The sequence below is a fragment of the Camelus ferus genome, chromosome 6, assembly GCF_009834535.1.
Source record: "Camelus ferus isolate YT-003-E chromosome 6, BCGSAC_Cfer_1.0, whole genome shotgun sequence".
Classification (NCBI taxonomy): Eukaryota; Metazoa; Chordata; class Mammalia; order Artiodactyla; family Camelidae; genus Camelus; species Camelus ferus.
This window is the reverse complement of record NC_045701.1, coordinates 57482364-57505137: the sequence shown is the minus strand read 5'-3', so window position 1 is coordinate 57505137 and position 22774 is coordinate 57482364. Positions and strand designations below refer to the sequence as shown.

Here is a 22774-nt window from a genome sequence, read left to right as displayed (position 1 = left end):
ATAAAAATCAAGTTTCCCACTTTACTGAAAGATGTAAATGAGGTTGAAAATTTGATTATTAAAGAGGCTGTATTTGTAACAGTCAAAACTGAATGTGAGCTGAGTGGGACTAGCCATGCAGTACATCTTGCACAATGCTGTTTCGAAAGGGAGTATTTTATCAATTCAGGCAGCCTGAGGTCCTTCAGTTAGAATTAATTTGAATAAGTGGAGAGGCCTTTGCCTTGAACTTGGCCAGTTTGCCTGTCTCTGCTGCTTTTTACTTCTGTTTATTCTGAGAGGTTTTTTTTTTAGAACATTCTTTTTTTAAAGTTTTATTTTTTATTTATTGTTTGCTTTTCTTTGGGGGGTTAATTAGGTTTTTATTTATTTATTTTTAATGGAGGTATCGAGGTTGAACCCAGGACCTCGTCATGCTAAGCCCACACTCAACCACTGAGCTATACCCTCCCCCCGAGATTTTTTTTAATGTGCAAAATAAACTCCGTGTGCCAGAGGGCAGGCCTGCCCATAGAGTGACAGACTTAAGACCAGTGTCTTACTTTGCAGTCTCCCTAAAAGCTAGATTGTGGCATGAGGAATTAATCTGGGATGTAGCCCTAGGAAGCACAGCAAGGGAGTGAGGAGGTGAGACAGTATTGTCGGTTAACCTTTTGATGTACATCATTTCAATTATACACATGCTATTTTTATGCACAAACTTGGGCTCCCATTTTTTTCATTTACAATACATAATGAGAACAACACCATGCCATGAAATATTTTTCTTTAAATAATTTTAATTTTTGTATAATAGTCCTCTCTGTAGATGTAGCCTAAGGTTTTGTTTTCTTTAAAGTGTTTAAACGATTCTTCTATTGCTGAATATTGATGCTGTTTTCATGTTCTTTTCTATTGTAAATAATGTGGCAGTGACCAGCATTTAAATAAAAATTTTAATGCATATCCATGCTTAATTGTTTAAGGTACATTTCTTCTACAACTGGAACTTTGAATTAAAAAAAAAAACTTTTTAAAAAAGCTTTTGATATCAGTTGTAAATTCTCCTGGCACCTCCAAAAAGTTGTGTCAATTTATATCCCCTTTTAACAGTGTGATGTTTTGTCTATTTGGGGGGGAAAAAAACTGCAGTCATTGGTTCTCCTCTTCATAAAGAATCATCTTTTTTTATTTAAAAAATTTCTGATTTTCTCTCTTGTAGCTTTTGCATGCCCTTATTAATTTCTGTTTCTTAAGTTTCAAAACCACCATTGTGTTAAATTTATTTTTACACTGTCTTTGAACATTTTGTTGGAAACAGTTTATAGAAAGAAACCTCATGAAAGAAAATCACGTTTCCTTGAAAGTTGTGAACTCATTTAAAAGCAATATCTGTTTGCTGAAAGAAGAGAAAAAATACTTATTAAGCACCTGACCAATACCATGTTAAGGACCCTGGCAGACGCTTGGGAAGCACAAGGTGTCACCCTTAGAGGTCTCACGTTCTTAGTTTGGGAAACACTACCAAGCTCCCGTACTCTGAAGAGCAGGTTTTTTCTCAACATTTTTTAGACCCTTGTTCCCCCAAATACTGTCTGTTTTCGGTGTATCACCCCTCTCACTAGCCAAGAAGAGTTCACCTAGCTTTCTTTCTTTAGTTCCCATTACAAACTACAGAACTAGATTCACTGAACGTGCTTTTTCAAACCACCAGTGCACATGTGCACATCCCATGCAGATGAGCCATCCCTCCTCCAGTGGAGAATTACTGCATTAAGAATCACCCAAAGGAGGACTCTGAAATTTACTCTGAGAACCTAAGATCTGGCCAGTTTGCCAGTGAGACCTGCCTTGAGAAGGCCTAAGTTAAAGCATTTCTCTTGGCGATGAATTTCCTACAGTTCAAAAGCCTGTCAGTGCCTCGGACCCTGGTGTGATTTGGACCTCCTTTGCCTCTTCTCCAAACTACCCTTGTGCCGTAATCCATAAGTAGTCAGCTCCCCTCTCCCGCCCCTGTTCCTTTCCTTCACAAGGTGCTCACACCAGTGTTCCTGCTCCCACCTCTCTTTTGCTTTGCTCTTTGTGTAATTCCTCGCTGATTCTCTGATTCCAAACATCTTGCTTCAGAGGTTGGCCCTGTGCCCCAGTAACTGGCTCTCCTGCTCCGTCCCTCACTGTGCATCATACATATTGTTGAATGAATGAATGAATTGGTAGCAGTCTCTTGCTAGAATTTAACTTTATGTCTTGGGCTTAGTTGAGACATGTTAACACAATACTTGTGTTTGACTTGTCTTTCTCCACTGCTGTCCCAGATTTATTGTTTTTGTTTTCTAGTTTCTCTACACTAGTTCTATACTAGACATTTTGCACATGTTATTTCTAATCTTCACAACCATCTTGCAAGACAGGTTTTACCATCTCCATTTCACAGATGAGGAAACTGAGGGTCCAAGAGGTTTGCTAATTTCTCCAAAGTCACTTGGCAAATCAGTGGCTGTCCTCACTTCTCCATGGGACCACTCTCAGAATCACTAATCTGTGGCTTAGTTCTTGAGGTTCCTGCACTTTCTTCCTTTGACCTTCCCTTGACTCTGATCTTATTCTGACTGAACACCACCATCTTTGCCTGAATCCCAGCTGAGACAGAAGGAGTGATGAGGGAGGAGAAACCTGAGAGGTCTTGCCACGGTTTTGACATGAGAGATTGAAGCCAGGGACTGAAGGAGATAGAGGAGCCAAAGGGATCTCCACATTTTTCAGCCTGAGAGAGCAGGAGAATGGTGATTTCATCAAAAGAAATGGGTAGTTGGGAAATCTTATTCCTGTAGGTCATTAATCAGGTGGTGGTTGGAGTTCCAGCGACTCTCGACTCCCTGGGTAATCGTGGGCAAGCCTCTTAACTGTCTCAGTTTCTTTTCCCTGAGCGTCATCTTACCTGACTCTCATGTTTGTCGTTGGTTTCCCTGTCAAATGATGCAATACAAGTGAACATACTTTGTAAGGAGGAAAGCCATACACCTGTTAGCTGTCATCACTACTGTCAGACACGTTACTTCTAAAGTCAGATTGTACATGGAGACACCAGCTTCTTGGGTAAAACATGTCTCTGCCAGGGCTCAGCAAGCTGACCCGTGGCCCAAGTCTGCTGTTTGTTCTTATACGGCCCAGGAACAAAGAATGGTTTCCAGGTTTTAATATGGTTGGAAAAAAATTGAAAGAAAAACGTTTGCCATGTAAGAAAATTACATGAACTTCAAATGTTGGTGTCCATAAATGAAATGTATTGGGTCCGAGCCCAAACCTCCCACTTACATACTGTGGTCCATGGCTGTCCTTCTCCGCAGCAGCAGCACAGCTGGGCAGCTGTGAGAGGCACTGTGCAGCTGCAGACCCTGAAGTGCGCACTGCTCAGCAAGAGCTGGGCAGCCCCGGCCTGCCTTGTGTACCTTCCTGCCTCTGTTCCCTGACAATGGTTCAAGTGAAGAAACCTGAGAAAGATGAGGAGTAAAGAATGTCCAATAAGAAGTGAACTTGATATTTTAAAGGCGATGTCCTCTCTCTTTCCCCAGACCTCCCCCAAAGCAGTCAATAATAACAGAAAAATGTTTAGCAAACCAAAATATTCTCTGTTCATCTAATGATGACATGAGGGATATGTTTGTGCTCTTTTTTGCATTTTTAAGTAAATGAGGATAAAGACAAGACTGTTACTGTACTGATGTTAATACTGTTGACTCTTTCGCTAAATCTCATACAATGGAAATTTCATTGTATCAAATTAACTTAATACTGTGAAATATAAGTAAATTATCAAATTAACACAATGAAGTATAAGTAAGAAGATAGCTATTTACATTTTTTTTTCTCTTATTTTCCTTAGTGAGAAGTTGGATGGAAAAACTAAAAGACAAGGTAAGAGAAGCATTTTCATCCTTGGGGTTTATCTTGGAGGGCATGGCTTTGTCAAATAGAAGCTCTTCAGAGCAATGGAGCTTTAATTCATTATCCTGATTCTGGTAATCTATGCAGAGATACAAAGCTGCTTCCATGTGCCCAGCAAGAAAGAAGGCCTTCCCTTTAAGGCCCTTCTTGTATAGCACAAGGGATGCCTTGTTCTTTGGAGCACCTTTCATTCTCATGGCAGCAACATCTCATATGCACAGCTGAGTAACATCCTTGACATATCGAGGTGGAGTTCCTTTTAGGGAATTTCCGGAGTGTAATCCCATTCTAGTGGGCATTTCTTGTCCCAGTGCAAGGTTCTTTTGAACCTGATCTTCCAGTATGAGGAAGAAATACCTTGGATTTTGGAAGGCATTGATATTTCTGACCCTAGGCCAAAAATTGATGGACTTGACTTAAGAATACAAGTTTGTGATGGGAAGGGCATCCTTAAATCATAATGGGAGGTGGGATTAAAAACACCTGAACAAATGTTTATAGCAGTGCTATTTACAATAGCCAAGACATGGAAGCAACCTAAATGTCCATCAGCAGATGATTGGATAAAGAAGATGTGGTGTATATATATATATGTGTACACACACACACAATGGAATACTACTCAGCCATAAAAAGGATGACGTAATGCCATTTGCAGAAACATGGACAGACCTAAAGATTATCATACTGAATGAAGTAAGTCAGACAGAGAAAGACGAATATCATATGATATCACTTATATGTGGAATCTAAAAAGCAATGATGCAAATGAACTTATTTACAAAGCAGAAACAGACTCCCAGACATAGAAAACAAACTTGTGGTTCCCAAAGGGGAAACAGTGGAGGGAGGGATAAATTAGGAGTTAGGGATTTGCAGATACTAACTACTATATATAAAATAAACAACAAAGTCCTACTGTATATCACAGGGAACTGTATTCAACATCGTATAATAACCTAAAATGAAAAAAAAAAAGTATATATGTGTGTAACTGAATCACTCTGCTGTACACTAGAAACTAACACAACATTGTAAATCAACAATACTTCAATTAAAAAAAAAACCACCTGAACACCTGAGCACTCTCCTTAGGCCCACTTTTATGCAGTCCAGCATGGTGCCATTGCTTACCGAGTGATGAGCTGACCTGTCTGGAATGACCAACTATAGAAAAATGTTTTCCTCTCTTGCATAATTCTGCCATCTTCATCTGTGATTGGCAATATTAACTTCCTTCCAGATTCATATTTTTCATTTTCTTTTAATTTTCAACACTCTCTAGGCTCTAATTTTGGATTACCTTGTCATTTCAAACTGGAATTGCTCATAAAAATATTGATGGAATTCTGAACTCCACGCTGTAGCTTGTGTCAGATCCCATTACTATAACCCAGCTCAGATTTCACTGGGGGTTTAGTTAAATGGAAATCTTTTCAACTGCCAGATACTGAGTTACTTCTGATTCACCTGCCTCAGAATATACATCGGTGGATGGTATTCCATATCTTTGTTTATTGTTTGAGGTCAATTTCCCCCATATTTGAATGATTAACACTTATTTTGCTACAGCTTAATGTTAAAGGATAAAAGAAAACATCCAGTTGCAACTAAAATTATATAACTATCTTAATGCTCACTTATATTTTTCTGCTTCTCAGTAAAATTCAGCATGGGTAGTTTTTGAGAATGAGATTATTTTATGTTCGTATATACTAAAAGGAATGTTGAAGAATTTTAAGCCTGTTGACATCAGTGGAGGCCATGTTGGTATCTGTGACAGGTCCAGTTGTCTAAGGCGGGGTGACTATGATCAGACAGACTGAGCAAGATTTGGGGTAAGAGGAGCTTCAAAGTTTAGAACTGAATATACTTACATTGGCAGTGCTTCTTGTTATGTTTCAGAGGAAGACATGCTGCAGTGGAAAGCAAACAGGCTTTGATAGTTTAATCTAGGGATCCATATGTCATTGTTTCTATAGAAAGTGTCCTCTGAGTTACAAAAGTAGACAAAAATAGACTTAAGAAAACAAATGTTGGCGTGTAGCCTGTTTTGAAGTTGGATGTTCAAAATGTCTTACCTGCCTGTATATATAGGGTTGCTACTGTGTTTAGAAACCTGTGTTAGCCTTAGAGAAAGGCTGTCTCTTCTCCTCCTGTGGTTCCTTCCTTCTTATCTTGTCTCAAAGGCCTGGCACCCTCTCCCTGCTCCGTTTCACCAAGGGAGATAATTCTTTGTATGGTCTTAGTTTTCTGGACTATTTTGAAGTTTTCCCAGTCCTCTCTTCATTTCATTCTGTAGTATTTTTTAGTTATGACTTAGTTTAAAAAAAATGGAAGAAGAAGAGTTGAGACTTCCACCGTGGTTGACTTATTTTATGCCTTGTCTTCATATTTTGACTCTTTCTGGAGGGACTCAGTCTAATCATTCCTCTCCCTCTGGAAGTGAAATATTACACTTTACTTGATACATGCATTCATATGTGAACACACGCACACACGTATGTCTATGTGTATATATGTGCGTACATATCTTCCTCTCTCCCTCCCTCTCTCCCTTCCTCCTTCTTTCTTTCTCTCTTTCTCTTCATCTGTCTAGCTAGCTATCATTTATAAAAGCCTTGTTAGTCAAAAGAAAACAAAAAATAAAAGATAAAAGAAAACAAAAAATAAAAGATAACAAAAGAAAAAGAAAATAAAAGTCTTGTTAGTCATTATCTTCAGAAACTATTTGAGAATGGAACTATTGCCACTTTGATAAAAGTCACAGAATCCCTTAGAACTGAAAACTAAACTGCATATTTAACTGGCTTTTCCATCAACCCAGGGTATCTTCTCAGTTTAGCTTCATTTAATTGTTCCCAATATTGGTTTCCCTGTTAGTTAGCTGGACTCTAGGAAGGGTGGTTGGTGTTCTAAAAAGTTCTGAATTGTTCCTTTTGTTGTTATTATGTAGTTTTTCTATATTAGTTAGGATTGAGATCAGCTTTGAGTGACAGGCAACCCCCCAATGACAATGGCTTAACCAAAAAGAAGTTTGCTTGTCTCTCATTTACGAGTCTGGAGGTAGTGATCAAGGATTAGTGAGAAGCAACACCGTGAAGGCTCAGGCTCCTTCTGTTTGATGCTCCATCATTTGTGACCTCTATTCTCAAGATCACTTTGAGGTCCTGGATGGCAGTTAAGACCATATTCTTAGCTAGGTCCATATTCTAGCCAGAAGGAAGAAGGAAAAGGGGAGGCTAAGACATCCCTCCCCTCTTAGAAGGGAAGATAAAGGTGCTCTGCCATTTTAAGTTGGGGTGTGGACAGAGGCTCTGCTCCTCTCTTGAAGAGCATGCTCTGGAATTTGCATGTGTCACTGATGTGTCATCTCCTTAGTGAGGCTTATCACTTGGTCACATCCAGCTGCACAGAAGGCAGGGAGAAGTCATCATTATTCTGTGCCCAGCCCAAAGGGGAGGTTCTGTTGCTCTAGAAGAAGGGGTGAATGGATATTGAGGGACAGTCCCTATCCTCCTTCCATCCACCTTCTTTCTGGCTAAATGTCTAAGTTAGTGATGCTTCTTTGGCAAATCATTACCTGGCTACCTGTTGATGTATTATTTCAACATCTATATTGTTTCTTGAATTGAAGATGCATCAAAATTTTAGCTGTATAATAAAGACCAGCTCTGTAGGTATAAGACCGTTCTATTTCTTCTAGCTTTAGGAAGTAATCCAGAAAATGGATCCAGGCTGTACTTCATAGCAGCGATTCTCACATACAGTCTAGACGAGTAGCATTGGCATCACCTGGGAGCGTGCTAGAAATGCAACATCTCAGGTCCCACCCCAGATCTACTGAGTCAGAAACTCTGGGAAAGGGGCCCGACAATCTGTATTTGAACAAGTCTTGTTTAGGGGATTCTGACGCACGCTTAAGCTGGAGAGCCGCTGTTGGATAGACATCATGAGGGTGCTGTCTGAATTCAGCAGACTTTAGGCAGTACCGTGTATCATTTGATTTTCTTGAATACTAATGTTTCTGAACAAATACATTTTCCTAAGTAGGAAGGATACCTTTCTCATAAATACAAAACAAAACAGACAAATCAGAACCAAAACCAAACACAAACACAAACGACTGTATCTAGTAAATTTTACCTTAAGATCCATTCTTTAATTTTTGAACTGTTTATTTGGAAATAATTTCAAATTTACGGAAAATGTCTAAGAATAAGAACAGAACAAAGAACACTCTGCAGCTTTCCTCCAGATGCACTCATTCTTCCCACGCCGCCCCATTTGTTTTCTTATCTGCTGGCATCGGCTCCCCATCTCTGCTCCTTTTCTCTGAGCCATTTGGGGGAAGGTTGCGCACATTGTGGCCCTTTTATGCCAAATACTTCAGTGTGTATTTCCTACAAATAGGACTGTTCTGTTAGCAAACCATAGTACAGTTACCAGCTTGAGTCCATTGACATTGCTATTGTGCTTTTCTCTGTATGGGCATCCATAGTTCAGCGTCTTAGTTAACAGAACCAAAATGTCCTTTATAAATAAAAGTCTTTTTCTCCTCCAGTACAGAATCTAGTCTAGGGTCGTATAACACATTTAGTTGTCAGGAGTCTTTAGTTTTCTTTAATTTGGAATATTTTTATAGCCATCTTTTGTCTTCCGTGACACTGATATTTTTTAAGAACATAGTGCCTTTAAAAAAAAAAGAATATTCTTCCATTTAGCTTCACTGGATGTCTCCTCATGATTAGAGTCAAGTTATGCATTCTCAGTTGGAATATGTGCAGATGCGGTTGTGTCCTTCTCAGGATGTTACATGTGGAGGGACACGTACACCCAATAATTCTGAACAGAGAAAAGGTAGTGTTTATAACTTAAGAAGTATGCACATGCATCCTGTTTTCATTTTTGCAGGTAACAAGTTGTAGGCAACAAGTTTTGAAAGAGGAAAGGTTAAGTTATATTTGAAGGGGGTAGGTTCCTTTGTTCCCATCCTGTAATTGTAATTTCAAAGCACAGGAAAATGCAAGACAGACAGTCAAACAGATGGACACACACACACACACACACACACACAAAATGGATTCAAAAGAGAAGAGAGAGATGAACTAAATTTTTGTGAAGTCTACATGATTTAAAGCTCTAGAAAGGAGAAGTCTCAATGTGTAAATAAGAAATGTGGAAAGAGTGACACATTTTGTAATATTCATGTTTTTGGTGTGGGGTTGAGTTATGTAGTGTGAGGAGACCCACACAGAGGTTGTTCAGATTGAACTTCCAAAAGCTCAAATATCATCCTTCAAACATACAGCTCTGTAAAGTCTCATCTACTGGGCTTAAAGTTGACCATACATCAACATATACATATATTTCCATGCACTGGGAGTGGTGATGTAAAAAACAAATTCATAGTTCTGGTGAGAGCACCAAAACTTTGCGGCTGTCCAGCGTTTTCCCACGTGGAAAATTACAGACTTTCCATAAGTCTTACCGAGCTCTGGAAGAACTTTAGAAAAAATTTGGGTTTCTGCAAAGCATATAAATTTGTTGAAAAATGACTGGGCTTTGTTTCTTGGGGAGAAACACTTAGTATGCTGAGGAACAATGCTCTTGTTCTCAAATTAATGGAAAAATTTCCATATTCTGCTCTGACTCAAGACTCTGGAAAACAGAACCAGTGAGTGAGCTGGCTGTGGACCAGAAGAGGGCGCTGCAGTTTTGTAAGGTCTTGTCTGTGCCTTTGATTTACTTCTAGAACTGGTGGGAAAGCATCGCAGCCTGCTTACTTCAGCGCTTTTTAAAAGACTTTTATTTTTTTGTCCTCTGTTTTGGGCTCATTCTGAAAGATACTAGAAATAGTTTGTGCTATATTAATAGTTTTCAAAATAGTCAAATAAATGAACAGACTCTTGGTTCACACCCCTCCCCCCCATAATGCCTATCTAAAGTACTTATTACAGCTTTAAACATTGTTCATTGTTTCTGTGTTTTGTCTGGGTAGTTTTCTAGAGGAGCCCATCGTGGAAGGCAAACCAGTGTCATGTTTGCCCATGAAAGGGCTCCAGTTATTTCATATTCCTCTAGCCCGTAGGTGTCAAGACAAAGGGATGGCCCTACCCCGAGCTTGGGTTGGTCCTGAGCTACCTACCCAAGCCCAGGGATGTGTGGCAATCACGCTGCTGTCTTAGGACCGAGATATCCATAGTGACACCTTGGGGATGTTGGAGACCCACATGGGTTTGAACCTCCAGGCTCTTTGGAAGATACCAGTGCTGTTGGCAGTGGTCTTTGTCCCTCCTCTGCCACTTCTTTTCTTTGGGGCCGGGGACACTCAGAGTTCCCTCCCAGCCCTCAACTTTGGTGTTGTCCATTGGACAGATTTTCCTTTCGTATAAACAAGCCCACCCACCTTGTGTGCAGCTCTCTCCTCGCCCTTGTCTTTTCTGCCTCTGCTCGAATGCTAACAGCCTTCCTCTTTTCTCTGAAGGTCCTTCTCGCCCTGTTGTCTCCAGAAGCTCTCCCTTTTCAGTCACACACAGCACTTTGCTTCTTCCTTTCTTACTGTGATGCAGCTAAGATTCTGAGAGAGGGACCATCAAAGTCAAGGCTCTCCATTCGCCCTCCAGGAAACACAGTATTCCAGAGGGCACTCCACCCACCCTGGAGCTCGACTCAGGCTGATATTTCCAATTTATAGCATTTTAATAGTCCTGGCATTCTCAGAGGCTTACTTCATCCATCTTTAATACAAATTATACTTCTGTCACCAAAACCTGAAATTGACAAATGTGCATAAGCAAGTGGCTGGAGGTGCCACTGGGTCTGGCTGATTTATTTCAGTACTTCTTCTAAGTGTTTGAAATATCTCAAAGTTTGAGATTTGCAAATGTTAACCACTGTATATAAAAATAGATAAAAAACAAATTTATTTTGTATAGCACAGGGAACTATATTCAATATCTTATAAAAACCCTTAATGAAAAAGAATATGAAAATGAATATATGTATGTATACATGCATGACTGGGACATTGTGCTGTACACCAGAAACTGACTCATTGTAACTGACTCTATTTCAATTAAAAAATAATTTCCAAATCGCCCTATCTGCTCTTGGGTTGCCTTCTCCCTAAAAAGTCACTTTATTCCAGGTGCTGTTTTATCACAAGGCAGACAGGAGAATTCAAAGGGTCTAACAACCTGCTGCCATCCAGCAGGCCTGGGCAACCCAGGGCAGCAGTCTGTTTAGCATCCTAATGCATATTTTCTTTCCTCTGCAGGCTGGCTATATGTCTGGGATGCTGGTGCCTGTAGGGGTTGGGATAGCTGGAGCCTTGTTCATCTTGGGAGCGCTCTACAGCATTAAGGTTATGAATCGCCGAAGGAGAAATGGCTTCAAAAGGCATAAAAGAAAGGTATGGAATCAGCAACAGCAAAACCTGATCAGTGGCGGAACGTTCTTCGCTTTTCTAATTTGCTTAATAAAGCACATGGTACTTAATGATGCATGAATGGTAGGGACGTGCCCAGTGGTTCGGATTAGCTGCCGCAGCTGCTCCCTTGGCTTCATCTGTTCATGTTCGGTTAAAGGGGACCTGTTTCTCAGCTTTGCTCTGTGGCAGGAGTTAATACTTTTCTGTTTTCTTTCCCCAGCAGAGAGAATTCAACAGCATGCAAGATCGAGTAATGCTCTTAGCCGACAGCTCTGAAGATGAGTTTTGAATTGGACTGGAGTTTAACTGGGAGATTCAACGATGTTATTATTTGACTTTTTATTTGGGGAGGGGGCAAAAAAAAAAAAAAGAGAAAAGTCCTGCCACCTTAGGGGTGTTAGGCCGTCACTCTCATTATCTGCTGGGTAGTAAGTAGAGTTTTCTTAGACTGAGCAGAAGAGGCTTGCTGTATAGGAACTGCCATACGCAGTGTTTGTTTTTATCCTGTAGTGAATTTTCCACAACCATGGGCTCCAACTTATAAATCTGCAGCGCACGTGTTGTTGAGTAGGAGTTGCTAGGTTAGGTTGAGTAAATATTTGGTATTTTTCCACAGTGTCTTTTCCTCGGTTCGGATTACCTGCATTAGGCACAGCGATTATTGCTGCCAAGGCACACTTGACTCTGAAATAGAAATCTTAACAAAGAACAACTTGTTATGACCATGCTCTGCCTACTGGAATCCCTAGGCTTGTGGGCCATGGCATTTGCATTTACGTTTGCATCAAAACTAGCAGCAACTTCGAATGAAATCTTTTTCTGTAAGAAGATCTCTCAACGCATTAGGATTATATATAGATTTGTCTGGACCTTGCATTATGTACTGGAGTCTCCTGGTTTTAGTATTTCCCCCCTGCCCTTTTATTCTGATTCTTGGCAAAGAAAAAAATGCACCAGAAAAAAATGCATTAAATTGACTCTCAGTCTTAATGTAAGCTTGCTTTCTTAAGTAGTGTAATGGAGTCCGACAGACCTATCAATAGACTCTCACAAGTTTATCATTCAGAGGTGTCCTTTTTGTGTTTCATTGGACGTTGTCAAAAAGAAATGGGGAAGAAATCAAGAGGAAAAAGAGGGTGGGTAAGCTCCCTGAGCGTTTATCTCTGCCATTTGGCTCTCTGCTTGTGTGGCCACCATTCTGAATTATTCAGAGTGTTGCTTTTCTGCATCTGTGGTCTTGGCCATGGAGTTGTTGGGCTGCCATTGGCCCTTATTTGGCTTTATTAGACAAACAGACATTCTGTGGTAGGAGCAGGCACAGTGGCCAGAGTCCTGGAAAGTGATGGAACTTAAGAAAAACCAGCCTCTCTCAGGGCGTCTCACTTTGGGAGATGTTGGACTCTGTTAGATCATTTCTCATTTCCCTTAGAATGGAATTCCTTGTCCTGTCTTTTGAACCTGTGTATTTGGGACTTTCAGGAAGCTGAGGATTTGGGTAAAGATTTGGCTCATTTGTGTGGAAGAATAAAAGTTACTAATAATGTTGTCCATAGTGCTTGGCACCGTGGAGAACTTGTTCACAGTTATTGGAGCCTGCTCCAATGCATTCGAGGCAAGCTGCACAGTTATTCTGCACAGCTACTGTGTGAGGTAGGACAGATGTTTCTATTCTCCCACTTGACTGAAGACAGAATTGAAAAGTGAAATGATTATCCCCCCCAAAAAAATAGAGGAAGACAAAAAGAAAAGGAAAAAAATGAAAGAAGAAAAGAAAGAAAGAAAGACGAAAAACAAAAAAAGAAAAGAGAAAAAACCCCCAAAATTATACCCAGGAAGAATCAGTACTGGAACCCACTTGGACTCAAAACCATGCACCCCTATCTTCAGCTCAATGCCCTTTCCATGTACTTTGGAGGTTACATTTCAGAGTCTTTGTTTAAAACCAGGGTTTTAAGGAAAGTAGCTGCTTGGCCAAGGAACATGTCATACAAGTTTCTGCCCTTATTAAAGGAACAATGCCTAATTTCTCTCCTACACACACAGATTTTTTCCTTTTCCCACCTCAGCTATTGCCTTTACAATCACATACATTTCAGTAGAGAAACCTTTCTTGACTTTATTCATGATGGATAGCTGGTTTACAAGAATGTTTTCATCAAATAATTTTATTTATATTTATTTTTTTTTTTGCCAGGAGATGTAAGCAGATGGGTGGGATTTATCAATTGAAATGAAAAGCTCCGTGTAGTCAAATAGAAGTTAGCAACCGACAGACAAGCTCAAAGTCAGGTTTTGAAAAAAGAACTCAGAGCCATGCATCTCCAGGAACTTGTAGTTTCATGAGTGGACAGCCTGATACTGCATAGGGGACATTTGCCTTTTCTAAGAGCAGCCCTTTGCTGGAAGTGTCCCTGAAGTTAGGAGGAGCTGAATATGATGTGGCAATACTGTCTTTGGATCCTTGACAAGCTGTTTATAGAGAACAGACAATAGGCAGCTTCATCCAGCATCACATGGGGGAGACTAACAGCCACTAACTCTTAGTCTGTAGTTTTAACTAGACCAAGGCTAGTAGGTTGAACCTTCAGACTATGGTATCTACAAAGCCCCAAATGACGACACATATTTTCATTTATCCAGAGGGCTATGGGAATGACATGTATGTGCATTTAGACCTAAGCAGAAATGTCTCTGCAGCCCTTTTTGGGAACAGGTAACTGTTTAAAGAAAAAGAGGGCACTTAGATCCCAGCGGATGTCTGTACAAACCCACTGAAACTCCTGGGTCGAGTGGACGGTTCTGTGGGTGGATCGACTGGTGTGTTTATTTTGGCTGTTTTCCTTGCTGCCGGTGGCTGGGGAACAGTGATTTTCAGTGGTTGGTTTAGGTTATTCAGAGGAACGAAAAGGTTGTCAGGTTCTGAATAAACCTAGGATTAGGGGTACTGCCCCCAGTGGAGGTGCCAGCCAGTGGTTACACTGTCCTGATTAAAAGTAGTAAATCAGGCATTGATGGGTTTACCTAAAATAAGAGATTTCTATGCTTATATTTGCATTTTGAAAATAAAAAATCAACTCTTTATTATAAAAACTCAGCTTAGAAGATTTAACCACTAGAGAGGAGAGTATAGCTCAGTGGTAGAGCACATGCTTAGTATGCACAAGGTCCTGGGTTCAATCCCCAGGACCTTCATTAAAAAATAAAAAAAGCTTAAAAAAGGAAATTTATACAACAATATAAATTGACTATATGTCAATTTTAAAAATTGGAAAAAAAAACATTTAACAGCAAAGCTGTCAGGAAGGGGGGTGGGGCTGGTAGTCAGTGTCTGACCCCTTCCTCCCTGAACTGGACTTACCTCTCAGAACTGCAGGTGTCCCACTGCAGCACCAGGGAGAGAGGGAAGGTTGAGGACACAACCAGGAGAGCATGTATGCAGAGAGCAGCTTCCTTATTAAAAAGACGAGGAAAGAGCAGGTGCCTGCGGGAGAGACCCTTCCCCTAGTCAGCGAGCCAGTCAGTTCCACCTGCCACAGTGGAGAACGGAAAACGGAAGGAATGAGGAGGGAGTGGAAGCTTCTAGAGAACAAGTAGAAGGCTGGGATGGAGAGAGAAGGGTTCCTCCTGGGCCCCTGATGTCTTTTTCTCTACTTAGAAGACAGTTCCTTTCTTTTAAATCTCTTTAGTGTTTCCTCTCCCGTAAATTACTTCTTTCAGTAGCTGCTGGCTTAATTTATGTACAATATTTGGAGTGAATTAGTATCCCAGGGAAACAGATTCCCTCAGCAATGCCTCAGCCTTGGCTTCAGCTCGTGAACTGCCTTCGGTGCAGCCTTCCAGAAATAGTTTCTTAAAGGACCTGTAACTCTTACACAGGTCAAATATATTTTGGGGGAAAATTTAAAGCAGTTTTAGAATGTATTTAAAGTAGTCTTAGCATGGTCAGTCAAAGCTGGCCCTTTATTTCATTATTATTTTTTAAAAGGCTAAGACTTAAAAGTCTAAATGTCATAGAGAGATGCCCAGTGCCTGTCTCCCTGCTCCGTCAGACATCCTCTTCATGAGGAAGTCCGATTAGAAACACTTTTGCGGAATCACACCCACAACTTGAGGGAGAAGCATCAAAGCACCCATTGGCGTTGTGATTTCTGTGGATGTCAGTCATCCATGTTTCTACCAGCTGCCAAAAAGGAGCTTCAGGGAACAAGATACGGTATTTGGCACAAGGTTTTACCTGCATGGCCTTTTGGCAAGATAGGCTTTGTTATGACTACAGGAAATCTGAAAAGGCAGGATTACCACCGAAGGAAAAAAATCTCTGCTTTTTTAGCATATGTGAAGGTATGGTTACAAGGGAAGAACTATGAGTAGAATATGGAGGAAAAAATCATAGTACAAAGCAGATGTAAAAATGGCACAAAACATTAGAATGTGCTAGAGGAGGCAGAAGTTGTGAATGCACCGATACTTGGAAAAAATGATAAAGATGAGTGAGAAGAATGCAAATGAGGTGGACCATTAGCAGAGGAAGGGGCCATAAATCTACACCAATCTATATGTCTCCATCCTCTCTGTCAAAGAAAATTGCTATGCACCAGGTAGAAGAGACATGGGTGGGAGGGAATTGAAATCTAAGATCAATGAGATGGAAGGAGCTTGGTTACTTTAAATAAGCTTAAGCTCAGTTAAATATCTCTTGTAATTATGCAGAGTTCAAGTGACTGAATATAAATTTCTAGGAATAGGAAATAATTTGAAAACAAAATAATGCTGTTGACTTACTAAATGCTCATCATTTGTACATGTAGCACCCCCCCCCCCATTACACACCTCCTTTTGGGAGGAAGCCATTAAACTGATAAGCTGGGGATGGACTGAGGAGAGACATCTGATTATTTTCTCTGTCAACATAGCTGGAAACATAATTCTGTTGCTTAAGTTCTACATGCAGAAAGAATAATCAGCACTTATGTTGTAAGTCACTGTTAGCTGTATAAATGCACTGGGGTTCTATTTTAGGTATCTAACTCCCTATTAATTAGCCCAGATTTCTACTATGTGTATATAGGATAAGAGAGGAAGGGAGGGAGGGAGGGAGGAAGGAAGAAATTTCCCCTAGTAAACAGCAGCAAAAGAAAAAAACAAATCATACATTCCTTTGTTCTAGTTTGCTTAAAAACACACCCAAATTTTGGGTTAAAAAAAAAATCCTCTCAAATAGTCCACTCATTAAAGCGAAGATCTCACTTTCCCTCCTCAAAAGGCAGCATGAGCAATAATATAATGATAATCGTTAATAATTTATAGGAGGAGGGTATACTCAGTGGCAGAGCCCATGCTTAGCATGCAGGAAGTCCTGGGTTCAATCCCCAGTACTGCCATTAAAAAAACAAACAAATAAATAAACCTAATTACCCCCCACAAAATAAAAACAAAAAAAAAAGTTTTTTAAAACCAGTAAACATTTTTTTAAAAAAAATTTTTAATAAATAAATAAAAATTGAATATACATTCTCACCCTAATATTTCAGTCTCCAGATCCAAAGTTCAAGACTGATTTTGCTCAGAGGTGAAATTTTTGTGGCCTAGGGGTGGAGGAACTGAGAAAGAGTAGAAACAGAAGTAACTGCAGGGGGAGAAATCCTCTTCTCCTCAAGGTTCGTAGCTAAAGGAACAGAGAGCAAGCAGAATGGAAGGCAAATGGGAGCGTGCACTTGGAGATTTTATTGCCTCTGAGACGAAGACGTCATTTGTTCTGGTCTTAAAAGTCTGAATCTGGTATCAGGTGGGTTTTTATTAACCACTGTCCTGTGCATCTCAGTATTTTATTCCTAATTCACAATGAAGTGAAGGAAGGAACTGATCGCATTTGAGACGTTCCTCTAATTTTATGTCTCACAGCGCAGCCACAGAGTTTATGTAGTTTCAGACTTTTTCATGACCAGACAGACCAAAATCTACATGTAGGAAACTATAAGGACAATCCTGCAGAAAGGAAAGATATTTGGATAACAGATGATTCAAGCCTTTTCTCTTCCAAAAAGGACTCTTGATACAGAACCTCCAGTGATCAGTTTCCCTTATTTCTCCTTGTGTAAGAGATGAAGGAAAGGAGGAGAAATCTGGAATGGTCCTGTTATTGAACTGATCATATCCCGAAGGTCTGTGTCAAGGGGAGTGAGGATGGTTGAAGATTCTATCTGTGGTAAACCAAGAGCACTATGATGTTATTGCTTCTCATGGAATCAGTATTTGTTGAATGTCTTTTATGTATCTGACTGTGTTAAGAGCTGAGAAAGTAAAACACAGTCCATCACCAGAAAGAGCTTATGGACTAGTGAAGGAGGGAGCAAATGGGCTGTTTCATCACAGGGACACAATGAGGGGTAGAAAAGTAGCATCTAACCCTGCCAAGATTGGAGATGTTTCTCCAGAGCCAGTAGCATCAAACCTGAGGCCGGAGGATTGAGTAGAGATGAGTGCTCCAGCCAGGGGATCCATGTGTGTCAGATCCAGCAGTGAGGGATCAAGTAGTTCAGGATGGCTGGAGTGCTGGGGACACTAGGGAGGTGAGGGTTGGAGTTGGGGTTGTGGGAACATACAGTGTGAAATATGAGGTCATGCCAAAGGAATTACAACTTTATTTTGAGGGCATTTAGAAAGTCATGGAAGGGATGTGCAGAGAAGTGATACGATCAGGGCTGAACTGGCAAGGTTAGTGAAGAGTCAAGGGTGGTGCAGCAATGCAGGTGAGAGATGACCATGACCTGGGCAGACCTGGACCAAGGTTGCAGGAGTAGATGTGGAAGGGGAGTATGGGTTCCAGAGGAGTTTAGGGACTTGGGGGTTGGTTAGAAGTGGGGATGAGGGAAAAGACAGTGGTTGAAGCTGACCAGGGTCATGGCACTTCAGAGGCCCGGCAGGTATCATGGAGTCTAGGGTCCCGTCTTCCAGAGGCACTGACCCTGTGTCATCCCAGCAGATCCAGCCTGAGAAAAATAACCCACAAGCCTGCCAAAGACGTGCAGGCAGCTTTAACTTTCTACAGTGTGTGTGAGTATGTGGTCATTCTCTGTAGCTTTTAATAGTAGGTTCCAAAGAAAAAATGTTAAATTTAAACTTAAACATTTGGGTAAACCCTCCAGATACCTTCAGGTGGTTATGTTACTTTGGTTGAGCCCCAGGTATGAGTTACTATCTAGGATCTGATTGACTCCCTGGCTTTGTGAAGACTAACAGGAGAGTTTCTTATTCTTTGGCATGAGAACCAAAACTTACGATCCTGTTTTTATCTTTTTTTTTTTAAGGAAATGAAATCATTTATCATTCTTAAGAACCAATTTTATACATTTATGGAACTGCTTTCTAATCTTTTCCCCCCAGTTTTACTGAGCTATAGTTGACTTACAGCTCTGTATACGTTGAAGGTGTACAGCACAATGACTTGACATGCATATACTGCAAAATGATTACTGTAAGTTTAGTTAACATCCATCTCCTCATGTAGTCACAATTTTTTCCTTATGATGAGAACTGTTAGGATCCACTCTCTTAGCAACTTTCATACATATCATACAGCAGTGTTAACTATAGTCATATTGTACCATACATCCCCAGTACTTATTTTTCTTGTAACTGGAACCTTGTACATTTTGACCACCTTTATCCAATTCCCCCACCTCCTGCTCCCCCAGGATTTTGTTTTCCTTGAAAACAAATCCAAGAAGCTTCTCTCAAGGCTGGACCATGTGAGGATGATGCTGGGCATTGGATGTGCAGCCTGGAAACTCTCATGAGCAAGGGGGGTTCTATGTCCCATCCTGAGTGTTTCTGTGGCCTTTTGACAGTTGTCACGGATGATTATCGAGTACTTTATCTTCTTTAGCATATGAAAAATAAAGCAAGGTTTTCACGGTTGCTGTATCAACACAAGGCTGGATTCTGGACGGCTCAGGGCAACAGTGAAGAGCTGAGGAAATGCAGAAAGGCGTAAGAAGGAAATAATGATCACTTCAGCCTCACCCCCCAGATATAACCATTGTTAACATTTTGGTCTATATTTTTCTAATCTTTTTCTCTGTGTAGTTATGTTGTATACACACACTTTACACAAAATCAGGATTATAATTTACATGCTATCTTGTCGCCTCCCTATAGCTACAATTTCTCATGATTGTTTTAAAAGGAATAAAGAGAGAGAAAAGGGCTTGTGAAAATCCTGAAGCTGCATTTGATGAACAAGCGGTTTCTTTCTCATTAAGATTTACTTGATATTTGACTGCCCATGACGGCCCAGTGACCTCAGGACCCTTCCATGTGATACAAATGAAAACATAGTTGAAAGAAGAAAATTCTCCATGAACACAATGCCAGTGGACCAATGTCATAGCCTTGTGCCCTGAGGGATTAGAGAATGGTTTTCTGTCTTTGCATGTGCAACTGAAGCAGAATTGTAAGCTTTTATAATTAGATGCTAAGACCAAATAACCATGAATGTAGATGATATGCAGTATTGTGAGAAATACTGGGGAAAAATACACTTATGATGATGATCTAAATTGATTAAAGGCTCGTTCGGGTCAACTTTTTTGAATTTAACTAGCATTTTTGTGTCAATTATTTTTATAGTGCACTCATATTTTCTGTGTTTGATTGCTGTTGGCTGAAGGTAAGTGAGCAAACATCCCCTGCTATGTCCATTGTTTTCTTCTCTCTGTCTTTCTTAGAAAGAGGAGTCACAGCTTTTCACACTTCCCTTCCTTGTCTCCAATGGACCAACTTCTTTCAACCTCCCTCCATTCCTTTTAGCTTTAAAGTGTCTCAAATGAAAGTGAGCACAAGCTGATACAACAGGATTTGTTCCACTAAATGATGCTATTGTCTTAGTTTTATGTATTTTAAGAAAAATCTTAAAGATCTTTAAAAACAGTTAATGAAAGCCAGTGGCGCATTGGAGCAAGACCTCTGTAAGCATCTCCACTAGCCCATATTCCTCCAAATTTCTTGTGCAGAGTAGGACATGAAATTAAATAAAGCACACGATAAAGCCCTATGAACTGTATTCTAAAGATATTTTCTTTGGGTGTGAAAGTAAATTCTTATTCATAAAGTGTTATCAGATTAAAAGAGGTTGGTGTAAGCATTTGGCAAACTGATTAAATCTCTGAAGAGCTCACTCTTCGTAACATTTGCTGCTCGTGTAGCCGGTTCTCAGGTTCATCTCATGAGACTCTTTAGCGTGTTCCTCAGGAGGGAGTACTGTTGTCTGTTGCAGTGAACCTTGAAAACTCATCCTTGTATTGACTTTCTTCCTTCCCTGTTTCACTCGACCTGCATGTAATACTTTGTCCCAGGCTCTGCTTCCAGGGAACCCAGGCTGCAATCGCTGGGACTGGGATTTTGGAGTGAGGCCACCCGTCAGAGGTGATAAGGACCCCATTCCTGGCCAGAAGTGTCCCAATGATTAAGACTGGTAGAGGACTGGGATGGGGTCCAGGCAGAGGCATCAGGTTGTCTGGTAGCGGTGGTCCTTAAACAGTATGGGAGCTGTGGTAATTTTAAGAATTGAGGTGGCTGAGAAATGTTATGAAAGCTTAAGGAATGCCTCTATGGCAGTGTTTCGGGAGTCTCTTATCTGTATATTGTGCTGAAACTCTGATACTCAAGGTCCCCCTCCGAGCAAGCCACCTAGACCGAGATGCTGGCCAAGGGTAAGAGCAACCTAAGTGAGTGATGGAGGACGAAGATGAAGAAGATTATGCTGGTCTTGGGATCAGATGCAACAGCAACAACTGTTTTGCAGAGATTGTGGCTGGTCGCCAGCTTGAAGGGGACTATCTACAATGGAGTGAATACAAACGGGGTGGAGCAGGCACAACAGGAGAAAGAAGTGGATTGTGCAGACGCCGCCTCTGCCACACTCCATATCCTCTCGCTCGCACTGCTGCTGTGGTCACCAGTTCTGTGCACGCTTCAAGCAGCTTTGTCTGGGTGCAGCCCGACGGAGGCCAGCCTTGTGCTGCGGTCCTGTCATGCTCCTGATGCTGGAATGTCCTGACCCCGTACCATGGGAACCAGATCATGGCTCAGGCATGTGAAACTCACAGCACGAGGGAGTTGACATGTGTGGGGCCATCCCTGGCCAGTGGGAATGGGGATGGACAGGAACATGCTTCCCTTTTCTCTCTCCCAAGCAGACAGTTTTCAGTTGGAACTTATAAGGCTCCCCAGAAATCCGGTGAGAGTGGGAGCTTGTCACCCCTGACAGCGGCCAACCTGATGATGCACCCTAGACAATCCTTTCCCTCCTTCACTCTTCACTCCTCTATCTATATTCCTGTTCCCTGACATCATGTTTTCAAGTAAGTACTTCATTTAAGCCTTTGTCTCAGGTTCCATTTTGGGGAGAGCTCAGACTAAGACAGTGAGAGAGAGTAGCCAAGCTGTGATCTGGTATTTAACTGCAGGAGGATTTCAGGACATCAGAGCCCAGGTTGGTACCATAATATCTCTAATAATGAAGATGACACATTTAGGCCACATGCTTCCTTGTTAGAAACTCTGTAACCAGAGGATATAGTGATTTCAGAGCTGGAAGAATCCTTGGATCTCATTTTAGCCTAACTCCTTTATTTTAAAGAAAAGGACGTTTAGGCTGTGGCTATATCCAGTACATCTGAGCAAGGGGACTTTACAGTATGTCAAACCCTCTAGCACTAACCAAAATAATGATGAGTATTCCCTGAAGTGTGAAATTTTATACCTAAGAGTCTTGAAGACGAAGGGACAACCTAAGAGTGTTGAAGATAAACAAACAGGAAAAACCGGGTCAGGATAAGGTTCGCTGAGGGCTGACTATGTTCAAAAAGTAGAGGATGGGGATGTTTTTGAGAGAGAAACGAACTTTCCAGTAGAGAGATTTCTCTTGGACTTGTTCAGTTTTTGTCCATGAAATAGCTAACACATTTCACATGCCAAACATTTGACATATTTAGTATGTGAGGTAAGCGTTATTGTCTCCATTTTACAGAGCAGGAAGTTGAGGCTCAGAGAGGTTCAGTGACTTTCTAAGATGAGCTGTCCTCTAAACACTGCGGGTGGTATTCCTTCCATTCACCTCACCATATCTCCTCAGACAGAGAGGAGACCCAGTTTCCTCTGTCCTCAGCAGTCCTCGAGTTTATAGGCAGCCTTGTCAGGGCTGTAAGCAGAGTCCATCAGAGGTAGGAAGAGACCACTGATTACGCCTTGGGGTCCCTGCCCCACAAAGCGCCTATGAAAGGAATAACTCCATTTTCCATTCAAGGCCGATGTATTATGCGTAGTGTCAACCTTTTTTCCTCACTCCCAGCTAAGTTTTTACTAGTTGCTGGTGACATCTTAAAAATAATTTCATTAAAACGGGGAAGATATAGTTCC

General features: G+C 41.0%; 1 protein-coding gene across 3 annotated transcripts in view; it reads left to right on the top strand.

Moving 5' to 3' along the window:
• Nucleotides 1-19954, top strand: part of ARMH4 (armadillo like helical domain containing 4) — a 116922-nt gene extending 96968 nt beyond the window's left edge. For 2 of the 3 annotated variants that reach the window (XM_032482102.1, XM_032482103.1), the window contains exons 6-8: nt 3863-3894; nt 11204-11338; nt 11577-19954. In XM_032482102.1, the coding sequence (XP_032337993.1) occupies nt 3863-3894; nt 11204-11338; nt 11577-11645 (236 nt within the window). In that variant the 3' untranslated portion in view covers nt 11646-19954. The remainder of the gene's footprint in view (nt 1-3862; nt 3895-11203; nt 11339-11576) is intronic. The other variant, XM_032482104.1, reaches the window with a different exon arrangement.
• Nucleotides 19955-22774: the final 2820 nt, after the last annotated feature.